The 20,988-nt window shown below is 41.3% G+C and overlaps 2 protein-coding genes across 3 annotated transcripts; both read right to left on the bottom strand.

The window, feature by feature from the left end:
• Window positions 1–2,590: 2,590 nt before the first annotated feature.
• On the bottom strand, window positions 2,591–8,805 carry LOC115797101 (ladderlectin-like). The gene is made up of 6 exons (XM_030753583.1): window positions 8,688–8,805; window positions 7,187–7,264; window positions 6,880–6,989; window positions 3,744–3,878; window positions 2,844–2,955; window positions 2,591–2,725 (listed from the first exon to the last, which is right to left on the bottom strand). The coding sequence occupies exons 2-6, from the start codon at window positions 7,245–7,247 to the stop codon at window positions 2,658–2,660; spliced, it is 486 nt and encodes a 161-aa protein (XP_030609443.1). The 5' UTR covers window positions 7,248–7,264; window positions 8,688–8,805; the 3' UTR covers window positions 2,591–2,657.
• A 4,761-nt stretch (window positions 8,806–13,566) lies between these two features.
• Window positions 13,567–19,005, bottom strand: LOC115797097 (type-2 ice-structuring protein-like). Of its 2 annotated transcripts, none has more exons than XM_030753578.1 (8): window positions 18,739–19,005; window positions 17,337–17,419; window positions 17,147–17,234; window positions 16,652–16,720; window positions 16,251–16,357; window positions 15,986–16,120; window positions 15,565–15,664; window positions 13,567–13,786 (listed from the first exon to the last, which is right to left on the bottom strand). In XM_030753578.1, the coding sequence occupies exons 3-8, from the start codon at window positions 17,205–17,207 to the stop codon at window positions 13,710–13,712; spliced, it is 549 nt and encodes a 182-aa protein (XP_030609438.1). In that variant the 5' UTR covers window positions 17,208–17,234; window positions 17,337–17,419; window positions 18,739–19,005; the 3' UTR covers window positions 13,567–13,709. The 2 variants fall into 2 exon arrangements, with proteins under 2 accessions (XP_030609438.1, XP_030609437.1); XM_030753577.1 differs by having other exon boundaries at window positions 18,751–19,005.
• Between the last annotated feature and the right edge of the window lie 1,983 nt (window positions 19,006–20,988).

Below are 20,988 nucleotides of genomic sequence, written 5' to 3'. Positions count from 1 at the left end.
TTCATTTTGTCATAGTGCCGTATTTAGTTTTAACACTTACTGGTCATTCACCAGTGCTCGCTCTCTTCTTGTGATGACATTGGGGAGGCGTTAGCTAGTGTGGTCATCATTTTCCTGCTGGAAAGCTGTAGCATAGACACTGCTTACCTGTCTTGGTAACAGCTCACAGTTCTGGGTGGTCTTCATCAGCCACATGGTGATCTTTCTCCTCTCTCTCAGTTCTCTTATGTTCTATCCTTTATGTCCATGTAATAATATATAAACACTTCATGAACAAATGATAATTTAAATACACACAAATCCAGGGAAGCATGTCTCACTGTATAGAGGATGTTTTGTCATATGTCAATAAAACCATAACCATAATTATAGTTCACACGAGTAATATACTGAATTACTTTATAGCAGGAATTATTTGATTGAAATCTGTTTTGCTGGGTTTTTTTTTTCCTTCCTAAAAAGGAGTTTTTCTTATTCTCAGTCACTTTCACAAGAGATGTTCAAAGGACATGTATCAAATTAGTATAGGCTTAAACTAAAGATGACTGTATGTTGTTCTATGACTATAACAGAAGTGTAGACGTAACACAATCAAAGACCACTAGTTTGTTTTCAATGCTTAAGTGTTTTAATTTGCAGAAATTTTAATTTGACATATTTTTGAAGCAGAAATAATAGGAATAGGAATATGGAGAATGACACAGTGGTAGAGAGACATCGGTGTTTTGATTGATGATGTACTGGACTGCATTAGATGAGAGATCACATGATAATATAGCCACAGACAGATGGGAGCTTAGTCTCACACTTCATGTCATCCAAGCATTCTCTACTTCCTTCTGCAAGAGACAAAACCACAGGAATCAGTCTCAATCAGTGACATTCAAACTCAGATCTTCTCTGTAATCTGTAATTAATGTTAACAAGTTTCCAACAGTGTTCAACCAGAAAGTTTCAGTATAACTGCTCCTGTATTTAAAAAAATTGTATATATATTTCCTGTCTACTTATATTAATTAGTTACATGCTACATCATCCACTGATGCATCTGTACATACTGTAGCTAACAGTATTCCCGATGTCAGTGGTCTGTGACTGGTACGATCTTTATTGTCATGCTAAATGTGGGACATCCCAGAGTGTTTTTACTCTCTTGTGCCCACTGTATTATATACACATAACCTACGCTTGCAAAACCATTTCAATTTCCATCCATTTTCTTCCAGTTATCAGGGGCCAGGGTTGCGAGGGCAGCAGTCTAAGCAGAGAAGCCCAGGCCTCCCTCCCCCCAGCCACCTTGGGACCCCAAGGTGTTCCCAGGCCAGCCGAAAGTTATAATCTCTCCAGTGTGTCCGGGGCCTCCTCCTGGTAGGACATGCCCGAAACACCTCACCCAAGAGATGCCCATTCTAGTCAGATGCCTGAACCACCTCAACTGGCTGAAGGCTGTCAACAAATTAATCAGTACAGTCTGAACCAAAACAATTGCAGTATTTGGAATTTGGCTCCTAGGCGGCCTTGGATGCTGTCTATCTAAATCGCCTCTTGGAGCTGTTATGTAAACAGATGCTCTTCACCCCCGCCCCGTGCTGTGACCTGTATGAACTGGTATCCTGGCAACCAAGGCTGACTGTACCATCTTATCATGAACATTATCATGAACTGCTGGTCTGGAAGCTGTGTGTCCATCACAGGATCCTGCTCGCCTCCGCTGGCAGCCCCTCCCCTACCCACCCTAGTGCTCTCCAGGCTTTAAATGTGCTGCTGCTTTGCTGAGGTGTGTTTTTGGAACCTCGTAAGGTGTTCATAATGAACGCAGTACGAGATGATTTTTTTGAACCTACCTATCCCAGTGTATCTCTTTCTGTTTTCCTGCTAAAGGTAGCGCCGGTAAAAAAGGCTGCATGACCTCAGACACCTGTCCCCCCTGTTTGTTTCTGTTGTTTGTATTTCTCTTGGATGAGTGTTCTGGAATGCAAATTTCATTATATGTTTACATATAATGACAAATAAAGTCTTCTTCTTCTTCTTCTTCTATCCACCACGTCACCATGCTGCCCAGGCTTAAAACTAAATCAAAAATATTTAATACCAAATTATGGCAGGTTACAGAGTGGGTTAACATAAAACAGATCCAAAATTAAATTTTCATAAAAATTATGGGCAGCAATTTTTCCAGAGATTTTAGGACTACATTTCGGTTCAGTCTTAAAGAGAATGAAAGAGTAATATTTCTGGAAGTGCATTTCAGAATGACGTTTGACTAATACTTGACCTTTAAATGTTTGTGTTCAGTCTTTTTCTGGAGTTAAATCTGGCCTACATGAAATACTGGCAGTACACAGTGGCACAGAAACTCACCAACCAGTTTGATTGAATGCTTAACATTTTAATGATGCAGAAGATGAGAAAGAACAGTTCATTCTGGGAAATTATTATTATTATTATTATTATTTTGCAAAAAGCATTTTTTTACACCACAAATTTGATTTGAGGATTTTAAAAGAGACCACACAACTGCAGGTTATGTCACTTGGTGCTTGAATCCTTATGCAGTGTTGCAGCAAAGGAAAAGAAATAAAGATGTAAAGATGTTTCAGGTCCGAATATTTGATTCTTTGTCAGGTGTCCATGCCTTCATGACAGCCCAGGAAACATCAGATTTTCCAAACGCAGACAGATGGGAATTTGCTGTAGCAGCTCTGATCATTCATACACTTGTTTCCTGTAAGAACCAAAAATAAACTGAAACCCAGATCACAAGGACACAAACATATCTACCACCACCACAAAACTTCACAGTGCTTTATAGTATACTTTGAAGGATTTCATTGAAAATTTACCTGAAAAATTCATCTCCATGCAGTTCTCATTGCCATAGGAGTTGTTAGGCTCTCCCTGACACCAGTTTGTGTATGTGACACGAGTCCCATCCATCCAAAACCAATAACCCTCCTTGAAAACAGAAGAAAAAGTGGATAATAATAATAATAATAATAATAATAATAATAATAATAATAATAATAATAATATCCCTCCATCCATCCATTCTCTTCCGCTTATCCAGGGCCGGGTTGCAGGGGCAGGAGCCTAAGCAGAGAGGTCCAAGCTTCCCTCTCCCCAGCCACCTCCTCCAGCTCATCCGGAGGGCCCTCAAGGTGTTTCCAGGCCAGCCGAGAGATATAATCTCCCCAATGTGTCCTGGGTCTACCACGGGGCCTCCTTCCGATGGGACATGCCCAGAACATCTCACCTAAGAGGCGGCCGAGAGGCATCCTAATCAGATGCCCGAGCCACCTCAACTGGCTCCTTTCGATGTGGAGGAGCAGCGGCTCTACTCTGAGCCCCTCCCGGATGGCCGCACTCCTCACCTTATCTCTAAGGGAGAGGCCAGCCACCCTTCGAAGGAAACTCATTTCTGACGCTTGCATTTGCGATCATATTCTTTCGGTCACTACCCAAAGCTCGTGACCATAGGTGAGGGTAGGAACATAGATTGACCAGTAAATCGACAGCTTTGCTTTTACACTAAGCTCCCTCTTCACCATGACAGACCAGTGCAGCATCCGCATCACTGCGGAAGCAGCCCCGATCTGTCTGTCGATCTCCCGCACCCTTCTTCCATCACTTGTGAACAAGACCCCATCCGGGGTATCCAGACAATGTTATCAAAGGAAAATGTTCAAAAGGTAGACTCCTCTTGTGTCAGACTGTCACACTTTGAACAATTATAAGTGGCATACCTGCTGGGCATCAGTACCACCAATCCATGTTCGCTCACTTGCTTTGCTGTCATCAAATATCAACTTCTGAATCTCCAGGTACTCCTCAGGGCTGTGCACAGATGCAAGGTTTGCATTCATGGACTGACAGTTTTCCTACAGTGAACAAACAGAAAACCAAGTACCAAAGTAACAACACAACCTTCAGGATTGCACCACAACAATGAACATACAAATAAATTATAACATTAATTAGTCTATTTGGTTTGATTGTTTCCTGGTTCAAATTCAAAAACACACAAAACAAGTATAAATCATATAAATGTTAGAATTTATTCTAACATTAATAATGATCACTAAATACTATTTTCATCTATTTATACAATACCAGTCCAAGTCTTTGGACACAACATCTAACATAGTGGTTTTCATTATTTAAAAATTGTCTGCATTGCAAATTAATACTAAGGCTATGTTCAAACTGCAGCCTAAAGTGACCCAATTCTGAATTTTTGTGAAATCCAATTTTTATTGCATGCTTGTTCACATTTCCGAAGTGACTTGGATGCGATCTGTGTGTGAACTGCAAACAAACCTAAAGTGTCTTGCATGCGCAGTAGAGGACGCAGTGCATATTAAAGTGAATGCAATTTTTATGTGCAAATAAATAAAAATGGCCTCTGTCCAAAAGTTCCAATAAGGCTTAAAATTAAATCGATCAGAGAGACAGACAGCCACTCACATTCACACCTATCGGCAATTTAAAGTGACCAATTATCCTAACCCCAGCAACTGCACGTCTTTGGACTGTGGGAGGAAACCAGAGTACCCGGGGGAAACCCACACAGACTCCACAGAACAAGAGGCCTGAGCTAAAGTGGAATCGAACCGAGGCCTTCTGGATGTTATTCCAGCTGTGAGGCAGCAGTGCTTTTTTTTCTTCCTGCTCTCGGTGGAGACGGATGCATTTTTCTCTTCTCCCCAGCCTTCCCTATCTACCCCTGCTTTTTGCTGCTTCGCTGCTTACAGCGTCTCTTCACACATCCCCAAACTGGAAATTAAATTATGGATCTGGTCTCTCAACACTACTGATGATCAAATTCACATCACAAGGAGATTGGGAGAAGGGGAACCCTCTTTCCTCTGGTCCGACTACACACCCGGCTTGTTATGTTATGGATTCCTGTCAGGATGGAAGATAACATTCCTGGCTGCACTGTGTGGACGTGGCATATATATTGATACCAGAATTTTTCCCAAATTGGACCTGGGGATACCTGGTTTCTGGGCAGCTGTTCAGGCCCTAGTAAGGCTGCCTATGAGGGATGCAGAAACAGTACGAACTCAATCAGACTCAGTAGAGCTGAATCGAAGTGGATCACATCTGGAGGAGTGTTGGAGTCTCTGTTCTGTGTGAGTAGAACCAGATTCAGATGATTGGATTTCTGAGAGGTAACCAGAACACTGTAAGGTCTGTCAGCAAATAGTTATGACGGCCTGAACCAAAACAATTGCAGTATTTGGAATTTGGCTCCCAGACGGCCTTGGATGCTGTCTATCTAAATCCTCTCCTGGAGGTGTAAACAGATGCTCTTCACCCCCGCCCCGTGCTGTGACCTGTATGAGCTGGTATCGTGGCAACCAAGGCTGACTGTACCATCTTATCATGAACATTATCATGAACTGCTGGTCTGGAAGCTGTGTGTCCATCACAGTATCCTGCTCGTCTCTGCTGGCAGCCCCTCCCCTACCCACCCTAGTGCTCTCCAGGCTTTAAATGTGCTGCTGCTTTGCTGAGGTGTGTTTTTGGAACCTCGTAAGGTGTTCATAATGAACACAGTACGAGATGATTTTTTTTAACCTACCTATCCCAGTGTATCTCTTTCTGTTTTCCTGCTAAAGGTAGCGCCGGTAAAAAAGGCTGCATGACCTCAGACACCTGTCCCCCCTGTTTGTTTCTGTTGTTTGTATTTCTCTTGGATGGGTGTTCTGGAATGCAAATTTCATTATATGTTTACATATAATGACAAATAAATGTCAGGCTTAAAACTAAATCAAAAATATTTTTTCCATGCAAAGTAACTGAAAAGTTTACAGAATCTGGTTCAGTTCATGAAGAGGTTTACTATTCAGCATGAACACTAAAATGAATGTGAGAAAAATTTAGGAGCCAATGTAGCTGCTACTATTGTCCTTCACTTGTTAGCTAACATAACTGAAATGGTGCCACTTAGCAAACATCATTCATGAGAGCTTGTTTCTGACAGGTAAACTAAAATATCATTACTGTAAAAACAACAGGTGTCAACGATGCACTAACGTACCCATCCAGAGCTGATGTCACAGCTGCAGGGTGCCAGCGCTTTAAACACTCAGCATTGAAGTGATGCTGACGTGGAAGGAAAGCTCTGCTTTGCACAGTCTGCATTCAGCTTCATTTTGTTTTCTGTGAAATGCTCCCACACCTCTAAGAGTCTGCCTCTATTTCTTTCATTTTCTCCATCCTCCCATCATTATGTTATTCATGTTATGTTCTTCTTCATTAGAACTGTTGTTATTGGCAGACAATGGAGGCAATCATGCTCCCACATCTTCCTGTAGTGTATTGCACTTACAAAACCACATGATAAGCAGAAGAAATAGATGGATGGGTTATAAAATATGATGCTTTGACGATGAAACGTTGACTGATTTTTGCAGTCAGCGTCATGGATTACTTTGATGAATCACTGCAGCCCTACTCAAGCACTTCTGGGAATTCCTTCAAGACTGTTGGAAAACCATTCCAGGTTATTCCCTTATGAAACTGACTGAGAGAATGCCAAGAGTGTGCAAAGCTGGAATCAAAGCAAATGGTGCCTAAATTGAAGAACCTAAAATCTAAGACATAATTTGATTTGTTTAAGACTTTTAAGTTTGGTACATAATGTTTTTTGTTTCTTCATAGTCTGTATGACTTCAGTATTAATTTACAGTATAGGAAAAACATTTTTTTGACTGGCTTTGTATCTATTTATTTGTTTACTGTAAAATGTCTATTCACTAAAGTTAAACGAATTACAAATATGCAGTTTATAAAGAACTAATTATTATAAGGTTTTATCCAAATATCAAAAAACATATTCACAGTAACTCGTGAGACCCAATTACTGTTTACCTGAGCATCACCCCAAATCATGGGTTGGGAAACATAGTAGAAACATCGGCCCCAGTACTGAGTCCAACCACGAGGACAGGATGGGAAGATGGTGTCAGTATTGCCCTCTCCTGAAGACAAAGAAAAATACTGTGTGATCTAATGATCCACTTCCCCCTAAACTGGGGGAATTCTGATTTTAAAATGTGTCATTTTCATCTTTCCACTGTCTTTTTTTAATAGACGTTTATTTATAAATAGGCATTATTTGGATAGTTTCCTACAGCTGATATACAGAATGATACTATTAATATAGTTTTATACTCACCAGCAACAGTGGTCAGAGCCATCATTGCCAAGAGAAGTGGAGACACAGTCAGCAGCTTCATGATGATGTTTAGTATCTCTGTAGGAAAGACAAGAGTCAAAGTGACTGGCAGTATCCTCACTTCTATTCAATGTCAGCCTGTAGTGTCGGCCTTCCTGATTTGAAACCAGTACTTATATACACTTTCTCATGTTTACATGTCAGTAATCTGAGCAAACACACCAAAAATAAATAAATAAATAAATCACTGGAGATTGTTTTGACTCCATGCCTCATTGCATCACTCTCTTTACCAACCTTGTATAATTTTCTCCACTCAGTTTGAATTTCACAGCTATTTAATTTCACACATTGTTGGTCAACAAAGAGGTGCCATGGACAACCACAGAACAATAAATAAACCTTTTAAAGTGTTAGTTTCATAAAGAGGGTTTCAAGGTTTGTTGGGTTACTTTATTTTTTAAAGCAACATTTACCAGTACTTGAATTAACTGAAGTAGTGTCAAAACATAACAGGTTGTGCAGCTTTGTACAAGCTTGGACGAGGAGAATAAATTGCACCAATATATGTATTGGATTTTATCGTTGTCTATGTGTCACGCTCTGAATACAGTGGCTTTTTGTTAAAGGTAGAGAAGATAAGCTTTCCAGGTATTCGGTGTCAACACACAAATTCTTAATGTCATAAAGGTACCTCTGTTGAGTAAAGTCTGCTTTGTCTCTCTTGTGAGTGCCCTACATAACCCAGCCTAAGAAAAACCTCTCCACAAATATTTGAATAGTGTCTGTCTAGTGAAGATGTCTGCTTGTCAGTGTGCCAACATACAGTAACACTGACAGGCAGTAGCATGACAAGGTTTACCTACCCAACATCAGAACATTGTTTTAAAAACGCTGTTAACTTTTAAAATGTTACTTTGATAAAGAGGGATTCAAGGCTTTCAAGGTTTGTTGGGCAACTTTATTTTTACAAGCAACATTTGCAGCACTTAGATTAATTGAAGTAGTGTCATTACAACAGGTTGTGCAACTTTGAGTTTTCTCACTTCCTTAAAAAGAAAAAGTTGGGCAAATTTGGAACTTTATTATGCTACATGTATTTAGTTAAGAGAATATGTAGAAGATTCAAAATATTAAGATGACAGAACTTTTTTATAAATCATGCTTTTACATTTACTCAACTTATTAACTTCTTTCAGGTAAAGTTAGACAAACTATCTCCAAGTTGAAATATTAAGTTAGCCGTTAGTTTTAATGCTATTTAGGTCACTTACAGAAACCTAATGTTTTTTGTGGAACCATATTGGCCCATCATTTCTTCCTCTTGTCATTTCCAACCACTTCACAAAATTTCATTGAAATCCGTTCAAAACTTTTGGAGTAATCCTGCTGACAAACAGACAAACAAACCAACGCGACTGAAAACATAACCTCCTTGGCGGAGGTTATGTTTTCAGTGGGATATGTTTAGAAGAAATGTGAGATTTGTGTTGTAGCAAACCCTTTCTGTCATGGTTAGGCTGGTGGAAGGCAGGGAGGACCTCAATGCAGGACACAAGGCGAGAGCTGTATTTGTATTTCACTTTTTGTCAGCATAGACAAGGCTGGTCTGGGGCCAGCTACATGAAAAAAAAAAAAAATTGAAACTTCAAAACTCAAAACTTGAAAACGTTAACCGCATAGCTGGGACATCAAACTAGACGTTAACAATGACTTAGGACCCAACAACAACAGAAACAGACAATAAATACACAAGGGCTAATGACAACAGGTGGGATGACAGCTGACCACAATTACACAGAGAAAGGGAAGCAAAACTAAACCCAAAACACAAGGAATATGAGACTATCAAAATAAAACAGGAAGTGACCAAACATAACACACACAGAGACCTAACAGAAAACCTGACAGAGGGAATCAAACTTCACTTAAAACAACAGGAAGGGAAACTAAACACAGAAGGGCCAAGACACGGGAACAAAACCGACAGGAAAATAAACGAAGAGAAACCAGAATAACATACAAATAACTAAATAGACAGAACACCCAAACAACAAACTGAGAAACTATCAGAAACACAACCTGAAAAATACAACAAAACAACACAACACAAAAAGGAACTCAACACACTGGGCCACTGGCCCACAACCATGACACTTTCAGAAGAACAGTACTGCTCGCTAAAAATCAGGATTTGGGAATGGGTCACTGACATAACCCAGGGTATGACGGGCACCTAAAGGACACGTGTTTTAAAGAGCCACACTAGCAATTTTGACAGAACAAGCTGTTCAGAGTCTAAAGAGAAAAAAAAAGAAAGCAATATTGTCAGCTGCTTTGCGTCACAACACCAATAGCACAAATGATGCAAAATAACGGCTGTCTGTATGCAAACAAGCTTCTTGTTTTGACTCTCAAACTGATATGATATAAAACTGCTGCATGTAAGTGTGAGTCTACATCGATTTTACAGATTTTTTTTCTGAACTGGTAAAGCAATAATCTCTATTTTGTGAACCAAATTCTTGGTGTCCTGAGTGAATTAACTGTATCAAATGCTCTTTTGGCAAAATCTTTTACTAAGTTAGACACAGTACGCAGAAAACCCATTCTGAACAGTGATTTGTTTGTGATCCGTGATGTTACCACAGGGAGGGTTACGCACAACTACAGCACTGATTTCTTAACACTGATTCAAATCTATTATATCAAATATATTCACTATTGTTGATGATATAATATAAGGTAGCTATTCTGTCACTTCCTGTTCTGTAGTACAATGCACTGGACAAAAAGGGCCTGTATCCGGAACGCTCCGGAACAATCCATGGCACACCCAACTTTATAAATCTCCAACATATCCATAATATTTCCGGAGAGAATACAGCAAGATCTGATCTGTCATATATTTCATATATATATATATCAATTTATATATCATATATTTCAAATGTTTGTTTCTTTTAATTTTGATGATTAAAACTGAAAACTAATGAAAACCCCAAATTCAGTGTCTCAGAAAATTAGAATATTGTGAAAAGGTTCAATATTGAAGACACCTGCTGCCACACTTGCAAAGGCCTTTAAATGGTCTCTCAGTCTAGCTCTGTAGGCTATACAATCATGGGGAAGACTGCTGACTTGACAGTTGTCCAAAAGACGACCTTTGACCCCTTGCACAAGGAGGGCAAGACACCAACAGTCATTGCTAAAGAGGCTGGCTGTTCACAGAGCTCTGTGTCCAAGCACATTAATAGAGAGGCGAGGGGAAGGAAAAGATGTGGTAGAAAAAAGTGTACAAGCAATAGTGATAACTGCACCCTGGAGAGGATTGTGAAGCAAAACCCATTCAAAAATGTGGGGGAGATTCACAAAGAGTGGACTGCAGCTGGAGTCAGTGCTTCAAGAACCAACACGCACAGACGTATGCAGACATGGGTTTCAGCTGTCGCAGTCCTCGTGTCAAGACACTCTTGAACAAGAGACGGCGTCAGAAGCGTCTCGCCTGGGCTAAAGACAAAAAGGACCGGACTGCTGCTGAGTGCTCCAAAGTTATGTTCTCTGATCAAAGTCAATTTTGCATTTCCTTTGGAAATCAAGGTCCCAGAGTCTGGAGGAAGAGAGGAGAGGCACAGAGTCCACGTTGCTTGAGGTCCAGTGTAAAGTTTCCACAGTCAGTGATGGTTTGGGGTGCCATGTCATCTGCTGGTGTTGGTCCACTGTGTCCAAGGTCAACACAGCCATCTACCAGGAAGTTTTAGAGCACTTCATGCTTCCTGCTGCTGACCAACTTTATGGAGATGCAGATTTCATTTTCCAACAGGACATGGCAACTGCACACAGTGCCAAAGCTACCAGTACCTGCTTTAAGGACCCTGGTATCCCTGTTCTTAATTGGCCAGCAAACCTGCCTGACCGTAACTCCATAGAAAATCTATTGTGAAGAGGAAGAAGAGATACGCCAGACCCAACAATTCAGAAGAGCTGAAGGCCACTATCAGAGCAACCTGGGCTCTGATAACACCTGAGCAGTGCCACAGACTGATCAACTCCATGCCACGCCACATTGCTGCAGTAATCCAGGCAAAAGGAGCCCCGACTTTTTTTTTTTTTCCTCTTCAGCTCTCAGCGGAGACGGTCGCACTTTTCTTCTCTCCCCAGCCCTTCCTTTTTCCCCTGCTTTGCTGCTTTAGAGCCTCTCTTCACACAACTTCCGAACTGGAATTTATAATTATGTATCTGGTCAGCTGGTCTCTCAACGCCATTATTTTGATCAAATTTTCACCATGAGGAGATTAGGGGAAGGAGAACCCTATTCCCTCTTATCAATTGACATCCAGCTGGCTCCGTTATGGATTCCTGTGTGGTGTGGAAGATGACATGCCTGGCCGTATTGTCAATGGAATACACACACATTTGGCTTATTGACACTGGGGTTTCTCCGAATTGGACCTGGAGATACCTGGCTTGTCGTTGCAATTCAGGAAGTCTGGGCAGCCGTCTGGCCTTGGTAAGGCTGCTTATGACGGGAATGCGGGAAGGGTACAGACTCAAACTCAGACTCTGTATATCTGGAGCTGATTCAGAGGGGTAAGATCTTGGAGAGGTATGTATCTGTTTCTGCATGGCGAAGGAACAAACCAAGAAGATTCGGATTAATTGGATATTTCGCCACAGAGAGATGCCAGTAAGACTGAAGGCTGTCAACAAATGAATCAGTACAGTCTGTACCAAAACAAGTCGTAGAATCAGGAATTTGGCTCCCTGGCCTTGGACTGCCGCTTATCAAATTGTCTCCGGGATGTTTGTAAACAGATCTACACCCCCGCTGTCCTGTCTTCTTCTGACCTGTGTTGGACTGATCTCCCTGACCTAGCTGCTGATGAACTCTACATCTTATCAGAACTGTTAGCTGAGGAGGGAGTTTGAGTCAGCCCCGCAGTAGCCCCCCCCCCCCCCCCCCCCCCCCCCCCGCTCGCTTCCCTTTCCATCCCTCCCCACCCTAGTGCTCCCATGCTATATGTTTCTGCTCTGTCACAGAGGTTTTTGTAACCTTATGCTGTGTATGTGTGAATGTATACAAAGTATGAGATGATTTTTTTCCTCACTCATCCCTAAATGTTTTCACTATTGTTTCTGTCTTTTTAATGGCAGCGCCTCCAGAAGGGGGGCAGCATGGCCACAGTTCACCTATCTCCCCATGTTTGTTCTGTTTGTCTTCTTGGATGGGTGTTCTGTTAACTGTAATTTCCCCTTTGTGGGATCAATAAAGTATCATCATCATCATCATTAACTAAGTATTAAGTGCTGTACATGCTCATACTTTTCATGTTCATACTTTTCAGTTGGCCAACATTCTAAAAATCCTTTTTTTTTTGTATTGGTCTTAAGTAATATTCTAATTTTCTGAGATACTGAATTTGGGGTTTTCATTAGTTGTCAGTTATAATCATCAAAATTAAAAGAAATAAACATTTGAAATATATCAGTCTGTGTGTAATGAACGAATATAATATACAGGTTTCACACTAGTAGGTGATAAAACTGTCCAATGAGTTGAGACTTAATTCCACAGGGACATCCTCCTTGTGTTAGTGTTGGTCTGTGTTCCTTTGTGATTTCCTCCCACCAACAGTGTGAGCAATGACACTGAATGAAGACAGACGAAAAGAGAAAGCATCAAAGCAACAATGAGAAAAATAAGGCAACAGAGAGCATTTTAAAGAGGTTCAGCTGACAAATTAGAGTGGGTTAATCTAAGACAGTTCCATACGGACTTTCCAAAAACTTGAGAATCATTTCTACAGATATTTTTTCCAGAGTGAGACAGAAACAACCTTCATTTTGTCATAGTGCCGTATTTAGTTTTAATACTTACTGGTTATTCACCAGTGCTCGCTCTCCTCTTGTGATGACATTGGGGAGGCGTTAGCTAGTGTGGTCATCATTTTCCTGCTGGAAAGCTGTAGCATAGACACTGCTTACCTGTCTTGGTAACAGCTCACAGTTCTGGGTGGTCTTCATCAGCCACATGGTGATCTTTCTCCTCTCTCTCAGTTCTCTTATGTTCTATCCTTTATGTCCATGTAATAATATATAAACACTAAAAAACCATAACCATAATTACGGTTCACAAGAGTAATATACTGAATTACTTTAAGGCAGGAATTATTTGATTTAAATCTGTTTTGCTCGAGTTTTTTTTTTTTTCCTTCCTAAAAAGGAGTTTTTCTTATTCTCAGTCACTTTCACAAGAGATGTTCAAAGGACATGTATCAAATTAGTATAGGTTTAAACTAAAGATGACTGTATGTTGTTCTATGACTATAACAGAAGTGTAGACGTAACACAATCAAAGACCACTAGTTTGTTTTCAATGCTTAAGTGTTTTAATTTGCAGAAATTTTAATTTGACATATTTTTGAAGCAGAAATAATAGGAATAGGAATATGGAGAATGACACAGTGGTAGAGAGACATCGGTGTTTTGATTGATGATGTACTGGACTGCATTAGATGAGAGATCACATGATAATATAGCCACAGACAGATGGGAGCTTAGTCTCACACTTCATGTCATCCAAGCATTCTCTACTTCCTTCTGCAAGAGACAAAACCACAGGAATCAGTCTCAATCAGTGACATTCAAACTCAGATCTTCTCTGTAATCTGTAATTAATGTTAACAAGTTTCCAACAGTGTTCAACCAGAAAGTTTCAGTATAACTGCTCCTGTATTTAAAAAAACTGTATATATATATTTCCTGTCTACTTATATTAATTAGTTACATGCTACATCATCCACTGATGCATCTGTACATACTGTAGCTAACAGTATTCCCGATGTCAGTGGTCTGTGACTGGTACGATCTTTATTGTCATGCTAAATGTGGGACATCCCAGAGTTTTTTTACTCTCTTGTGCCCACTGTATTATATACACATAACCTACGCTTGCAAAACCATTTCAATTTCCATCCATTTTCTTCCGGTTATCAGGGGCCGGGTTGCGAGGGCAGCAGTCTAAGCAGAGAAGCCCAGGCCTCCCTCCCCCCAGCCACCTTGGGACCCCAAGGTGTTCCCAGGCCAGCCGAAAGTTATAATCTCTCCAGTGTGTCCGGGGTCTCCTCCGGGGCCTCCTCCTGGTAGGACATGCCCGGAACACCTCACCCAAGAGATGCCCATTCTAGTCAGATGCCTGAACCACCTCAACTGGCTTCTTTCGATGTGGAGGAGCAGTGGCTCTACTCTTGAGGCCCTCCCGAATAGCTGCACTCCTCACCAAATCTCTGAGGGAGAGGCCAGCCACCCTTCAGAGGAAGTTCATTTCTGCCGCTTGCATTTGCTATCTTGTTCTTTCAGTCACTACCCAAAGCTCGTGACCATAGGTGAGGGTAGGGATGTAAATCGGCCAGTAAACTGACAGCTTTGCTTTTATACTCTTCACCACGATGGACCGGCGCAGCATCCACATCAGTGCAGATACAACCCCAATCCATCTGTCAATCTCCCGTTCATTTCTTCCGTCAGTCATGAACGCGACCCCGAGATACGGGGCAGCAACTCATCTCTGAGCTGGAGTGGTTACTCCACCCATTTCCATCTGAGGGCCATGGCCACAGACTAACCAGTTGCTAATTCTCATCCCAGTCACTTCAAACTCGGCTGTGAACTGTTCTACTGCAAGCTGGAGGCCACCAGCCGTTGAAGTCAACAGGACCGCATCATCCACAAAAAGCAGAGATGAGATTCTGAGCCCACCAAAGCAGAAACCTTCCACTATTTGGCTGCACCTTAAAATTCTGGAGCCAGACCTGGGAGGGAGCTCGAGGGAGAGTGACTGGTGGTCTGGCGTTAGTCCGTGGTGCCCGGCTGGGTGAAGCCTAAAGAGGAGACACCTGCAGAAGGCGTAAGGGTCGTGTGCAATGTGTTTCAGGCGGTGGCCAAGGGCAGGCCCTGGTGTTGATCCCTGACCCAACAGTAAAAACAACCCCCTATGAGCAGCACTTGGCAACAGTGGGAAGGAAAAACTCCCTTTTAACAGGAAGAAACCTCCAGCAGAACCAGGCTGAGGGAGGGGCAGTCATCTGCCACGACTGGTTGGGCTGAGGGGAGAGAGACAGGACAAAAGAGACTGTGGATATTTAAGTAGTTTCTGCGAATGATGATTTTAGACTGTTTTATTTATAAAATGAATACTTTTATGATGCATCACTGTAAAGACAAACAGTAGATATTCTAGGAGAAGAAACACTGTTCTGTACAATGATAATGCCATTCCAAGAAAAGCAAAATCCACTTTGGCAACAACACATGCTGCATTAGTAATTTGTTTTGTTATAACTCAAATTGATAAACCCAACAAACTTTTTTAGACTTACCATCCAAAGCTATCAGCAAACAGTGGTTCTCGTGTTTTTCACGACAAAAGTCAGCAAAAGCAGAAACACCCATATAATCACTCCAGGACCAAGAAGGATTCTGTTAAAGAAAAATTAATTATTATGCAAATTCGTATTCATTAAAGATGATGATGACGATACTTTATTGATCCCACAATGGGTAAATTACAGTTAACAGAACACCCATCCAAGAAGACAAGCAAACATGGGGAGATAGGTGAACTGTGGCCATGCTGCCCCTTTCTGGAGGCGCTGCCATTAAAAAGACAGAAACACTAGTGAAAACATACAGGGATGAGTGAGGAAAAAAAAAAAATCATCTCATACTTTGTATACATACACACATAGACAGACAAAACAAATGAAAATTGTTTCACAAATTATTCATCATGTTAGTTACCTCTGGAGTGTTATGTCCTCCAACCCAAAATTGTCCATGATTATATCCAGAACGCTGCGTCTCCTTACGTATCTCTTCAGCCTGAAGGTCATTATACACAGATGCAAGCTGTCCTCCACGAGACCCACAGTTTTTCTACGGTGGAGACAAACAAACAGCATGGAGCGACCAAGAACATTTACATTAGTAATGGACACCGAGTTTTGCCGAGTTTATTTAGTGTAAAAATTACAGGAATTTTTTTTACAGGAAATCTAAAAATTACCTTGGCCTCCTCCCAAGTCATTTTTGTTGGAACAAAGAGGAGGCACTGTTGACTGTGCATACTCCATCCACTTGGGCACCACGGAGCCCAGCCACCGAACATGCCCTCTGAGGACAAATGCAGGAGAAAAGCTGATACTGAGCTGCCAGTGCAGAGTTTATCTGCAGTTACTCTTCATTTTACAGCTTTGAGGCTAAAATCTAATGCACTCTGCTGAAATATCTAAAATTAATTTTCTTTTAACCCAACTGGGCACAAATGATGGCATTCCCCAACTGTTTGCATCTGCATGAGTTGAAAATTTTGTCAGTTGCACTTAGTACTGTGGGACATGTGCTGTTTTAATTATTTACAGGTTGATCTTAAAGGTATTCACTGTAAAAGAACCCTCCTAGATTTACCTGTATTAGCAGGTTGCACTGTTGGAGTGTCTTTCTGTGTCGGGTATTGATGATGGTAATCTGGAAGAACTGCAAAGACAGTTTGAACCACACATTTTTGCCCCTGTGGTGCTGTCACTGAGTGTATTTTCTTTAACACAGTGTAACAGCATTCAAAAAGAAATACAAAAACGAAGAATTAAAAGTAAATTCAGTTACTCAGCATGTCCTTTTAAAAAGTATAATTACAGCATATCGTAGGCTTAAATATCATAAATTATTTAAGAAAGATTCACATTCATGCTAAGCAAAGGGAAGGTTTATACTGTCTCATAAATTCAGAGTCACAAAGATCAAGTTTTAATGAACACTTAACACTTTGAAGAAACATTTAAAGATATTCTCTAATCACATGTTTTTCTTTGTAAAATTTACAAACATCTACAAAGGACCTGTAGCAGTACAGCAAAAATGTTCAAATGCTTCTGTTTTATACAGCTGCCATTAAATACTCACAAAAAGCCTGGATGAGAGCAATCGTAGTGCACACGAGCAGAGACACAGTCAGCGTCTTCATGGTGGAGAAGTCAAATGTGAGGATAACCTTTGATAAAGACATAAAGACATGTTGCATTTGCAGTCAGTTTACAACCCAGTAGTGAGATTATTAATTTGGTATTAAAAAACAACCCGGCTGCAGCATTACCGTCTGTTCGTACTTCTCAGTGTCACTCTGCAGTCTTCCTGTGAGGAGAGCTGAACACAGCTGGTCTTAAATACGCCTATGCACTGGAATGAAAAGCAGAAAAGAAGTTTCTCACACACACACACACACACACACACACACATACACACACACACACACACACACACAAAAGAAGTGCAAACATCAATTTAGCCTGAAAAATGGCCCAGGGATTTTACTGGCCCAACACCCTCATCCTGTTTGAGAAAACTACCTGACGGTCATCTGACATTTTTTCAGAACAAGCACAGCAAACTTTATGATGTCATTGTTTAATCAGTGAAACAATTAAATACATTTATGTTTGAGTACGAAACCGGACCCGACACCAGCCACGTCATCCACAAAAAGGCTGGATGACGTGGCTGCGAGGGCTAGTTCATTGTTGGTGATGTCCTTAATTCTGACCCTACGCTATCAAAATATGTCATTTCAACTTTTCTTTTTTTGTTCTCTAAATGTTAATAATCAGGGGGCGGGGCAGGTGGGGTGAAGGTCAAGGCTGAGGTCAAGCTCTGGCAGTGAGTTCTCAGATGCCTGGGGCCCCGGGGCCCTGCCTTCAGCTCATGGCAGGACGCCCAGCCTGCTGAGCCCAGCAGGATTGGCTGCCACGACTGCCATCAGAAGATGGAAAAATGGACACATTTATCTAAGCTTATGCTATAAAACTCATACCATCTTTTTCAGCTAGGCTACCACAAACCCCAACAGTTAAGCCTTGCTAAAATAACAAAGAATATTGTAATGTTTATAAGGATGTAGCAAAAGAGAGAAGCCCATTAACTACAGATCCTCATAAATTTACTGGATGGGTCACTGTATGACAACCACACATGTATAGGATTCTTCATTCAAAAATCTGTCAGTATACATATATACATATTTCAGTATACACATCCTGCTTTCTTCTCTCCTTCTCTTTTTTGCTGTGCTTTCAACCTAAAATTTGAAATGCTATTCTGCCCTCAGATCACGTGGCTGCCCAGTTTGGCAGCTAGATAAACAGTTCTTAAAAATAAGAGGCAAAAGCTTTCTGCCATCATTGCAGTCTCTCTAATGAAGGCAAAGTAAAACTACAAAACACAAGAAAGAACACATTACAAGATACATATAGTCACACAATTCTCATATTACACGATATGGACTGACGCTTTACTATCTCAAATTGTAAGCTGGTATAACCACCAGAAAACGTAAACAGTAGTTAGCATGCATCCCGCTAGCTTGATGCTAACGTATAATGGATTTTCCCATAGGCAAGTTAACGCGATTAGCATTGACGAGTGCGACTCCGTGATAACATTAAACAAGTCTACAAAACTACCTTACATCGTTTAGTCAACATAAACTCATTCATACTTACATTCATACTTACAGGCATATGTTTCCCATCTGTGAGAAAACAACTTTGAAAACAATAACTTGTGGATCGTTACTAGTTTAATCAGACTCCAACTTTCTCTTCTTCTGCTACAGAAAACCAGGGTTAACTTAACAAGCCCTCCTGCTCTCCCTAGTGGGCTATCTGGAGATTTGTGTGTATAAGTGAATCGAGATATTATTTTTGGTCCGTATTGCCCAGCCCTAGTTGTTCTAAACATATTTAGGGTGTTTTTTCTTCACTTTTTGTCTCTCCAAAGATGTTATTCTTCTCTGCTACAGCCTCGATTGCAACTACATGCAAATAACCAATTATGCAAACTACGTGATGATGTCATATAGCGACATTTAGGACAGCCAATAGCTACTTTCCTTACTGATATGTTGGCGACAGTGGCACTACGAAGGCTGTATGTACACAAAACACGGTGATAGAGGAGGATTTCAGGTTTCCAAAACTCTCCAAAAGTCACTGACATCACCGAGAAAAGTCACTAAATTTGTCGCTAGTCGCTTTTTGGAAAAAAGTCACTAGGGGGCTCTGAAAAGCTGCTAAATCTAGACTAAGTCACTAAGTTGGCAACACTGCACTGGCTTTGGACACAGAAGCATTCATACACAGTTATTCTGTTTATTCACATTTCATAATTCCTTCAGTGTAATAAAGCTTTGAGTACTTTGACCATTCTTACATCAGTCATGTCCTAGTCTGCCTCTACTGATCTGATCCTCCAATGACTCCTATACAGTCAGATTTAGCTAACTACTTCACCTAGCTGACGTCAGTTTGCTGCATACCTTTCAAGTCTCTCGTTTTGGCAGGGAAACTCCTGTATTTTACCCCTCTGTACCGCCATCCTCCCGTATTATTTTCCTGTAAATTTCATGTATTTTAATATAACCATTTAAAAAAAGCGACTAACAACAAAGAGACCTAAGGACCTCAGATTTAAATTGGAGGAGAAAGCAAAATTTATAAAAAGTAACTTAAAGCGGGGGGGGTAACAAGTTTGTGATGTGCTGGATTGAAAACACAGACCTGAAAATGTCCAATAATATATATCATGAGTCATGTAAAGGCATACTTCATGGCTCTGTGTAAACAATCAGATGTTTTTGGAACAAACAGACCAAACTTGCTACCACAGCTGAGAGCAACCTATTTCCAAATGTTTTTAAATTATATGTTGTTTTTACATGTTCCTGTGTCCAAGATGGATATTCTAAAGCAAATATTGACATTGGCTTGTCATCTAATGTCAATTTGTCCTCCTTCATCTGGTTCAGATATAAATGGCCCTCTTTCTCTCACTCCAATTTAGATAAAAATGTTATGGTATAGATTTTTAACATATATAAAGATTGCGCTGACCAGCTGGCACCTGTGTTTACACTGATATTCAACCTCTCACTGAAACTGTGTGTGATTCCCACCTGCTTTAAAAAGTCCATCATAGTCCCTGTCCCAAAGAAACCACACCCCAGCAGCCCCAATGACTTCAGGCCCATAGCACTCACCTCTGTGGTGATGAAGTGTTTTGAGAGACTCATCAAGACATTCATCACCTCCTCACTGCCCACCACCCTCGACCCACTACAGTTTGCATACCGGCCAGACAGATCCACAGATGACGCCATATCCTTCCTCCTCCACAAGACCCTTTCACACATAGACACTGGTAAGGGGAACTATGTGAGAGTGCTGTTTGTAGATTACAGCTCAGCATTCAACACCATAGTTCCCTCCAGGCTGGTCTCTAAGCTGCTGGACCTGGGCCTGGGCCCATCCCTGTGCAGGTGGGTTCACAGCTTCCTGACCAGCAGACCACAGGTGGTACGAGTGGGTCACCTCACCTCATCCTCCCTCACCCTCAACACTGGATCCCCCCAAGGCTGTGTGCTCAGCCCTCTGCTGTACTCACTGTACACCCATGACTGCGAGGCCACGTCAGAGTCCAACGTCATCATCAAGTTTGCTGACGACACTGCTGTTGTGGGACTAATCTCTCACAATGAGGAGACAGCCTACAGGAGAGAGGTCTCCCGCCTGGAGAACTGGTGCCAGGAGAACCACCTGCTGCTCAACGTCAGCAAAACGAAGGAACTGATCGTGGACTTCAGCAGGAAGCAGCAGAGGGACTACCATCCACTTGTCATCAGTGGTGCTGAGGTGGAAAGAGTGGACACCTTCAAATACCTGGGAGTGACCATCTCACAGGACCTGTCCTGGACT

The sequence above is a fragment of the Archocentrus centrarchus genome, chromosome 18 (assembly GCF_007364275.1).
Source record: "Archocentrus centrarchus isolate MPI-CPG fArcCen1 chromosome 18, fArcCen1, whole genome shotgun sequence".
Classification (NCBI taxonomy): domain Eukaryota; kingdom Metazoa; phylum Chordata; class Actinopteri; order Cichliformes; family Cichlidae; genus Archocentrus; species Archocentrus centrarchus.
Note: the sequence above shows the minus strand (reverse complement) of the source record. Positions and strands in the feature narration are given on the sequence as shown.

Excerpts from the sequence above, each read along its gene's own strand:
- LOC115797101 (XM_030753583.1), bottom strand. The coding sequence starts at position 7,247 with ATGAAGCTGCTGACTGTGTCTCCACTTCTCTTGGCAATGATGGCTCTG. Across the intron at positions 6,990-7,186 it reads GGCTCTGACCACTGTTGCTG|GAGAGGGCAATACTGACACC; the intron begins GTGAGTATAAAA and ends CTTTGTCTTCAG. Across the intron at positions 2,726-2,843 it reads CATGGAGATGAATTTTTCAG|GAAACAAGTGTATGAATGAT; the intron begins GTAAATTTTCAA and ends TGGTTCTTACAG.
- LOC115797097 (XM_030753578.1), bottom strand. The coding sequence starts at position 17,207 with ATGAAGACGCTGACTGTGTCTCTGCTCGTGTGCACTACGATTGCTCTC. Across the intron at positions 15,665-15,985 it reads GAGGACATAACACTCCAGAG|AATCCTTCTTGGTCCTGGAG; the intron begins GTAACTAACATG and ends TTTCTTTAACAG. Across the intron at positions 13,787-15,564 it reads TTTGCTGATAGCTTTGGATG|AAGGAAGTAGAGAATGCTTG; the intron begins GTAAGTCTAAAA and ends TGTCTCTTGCAG.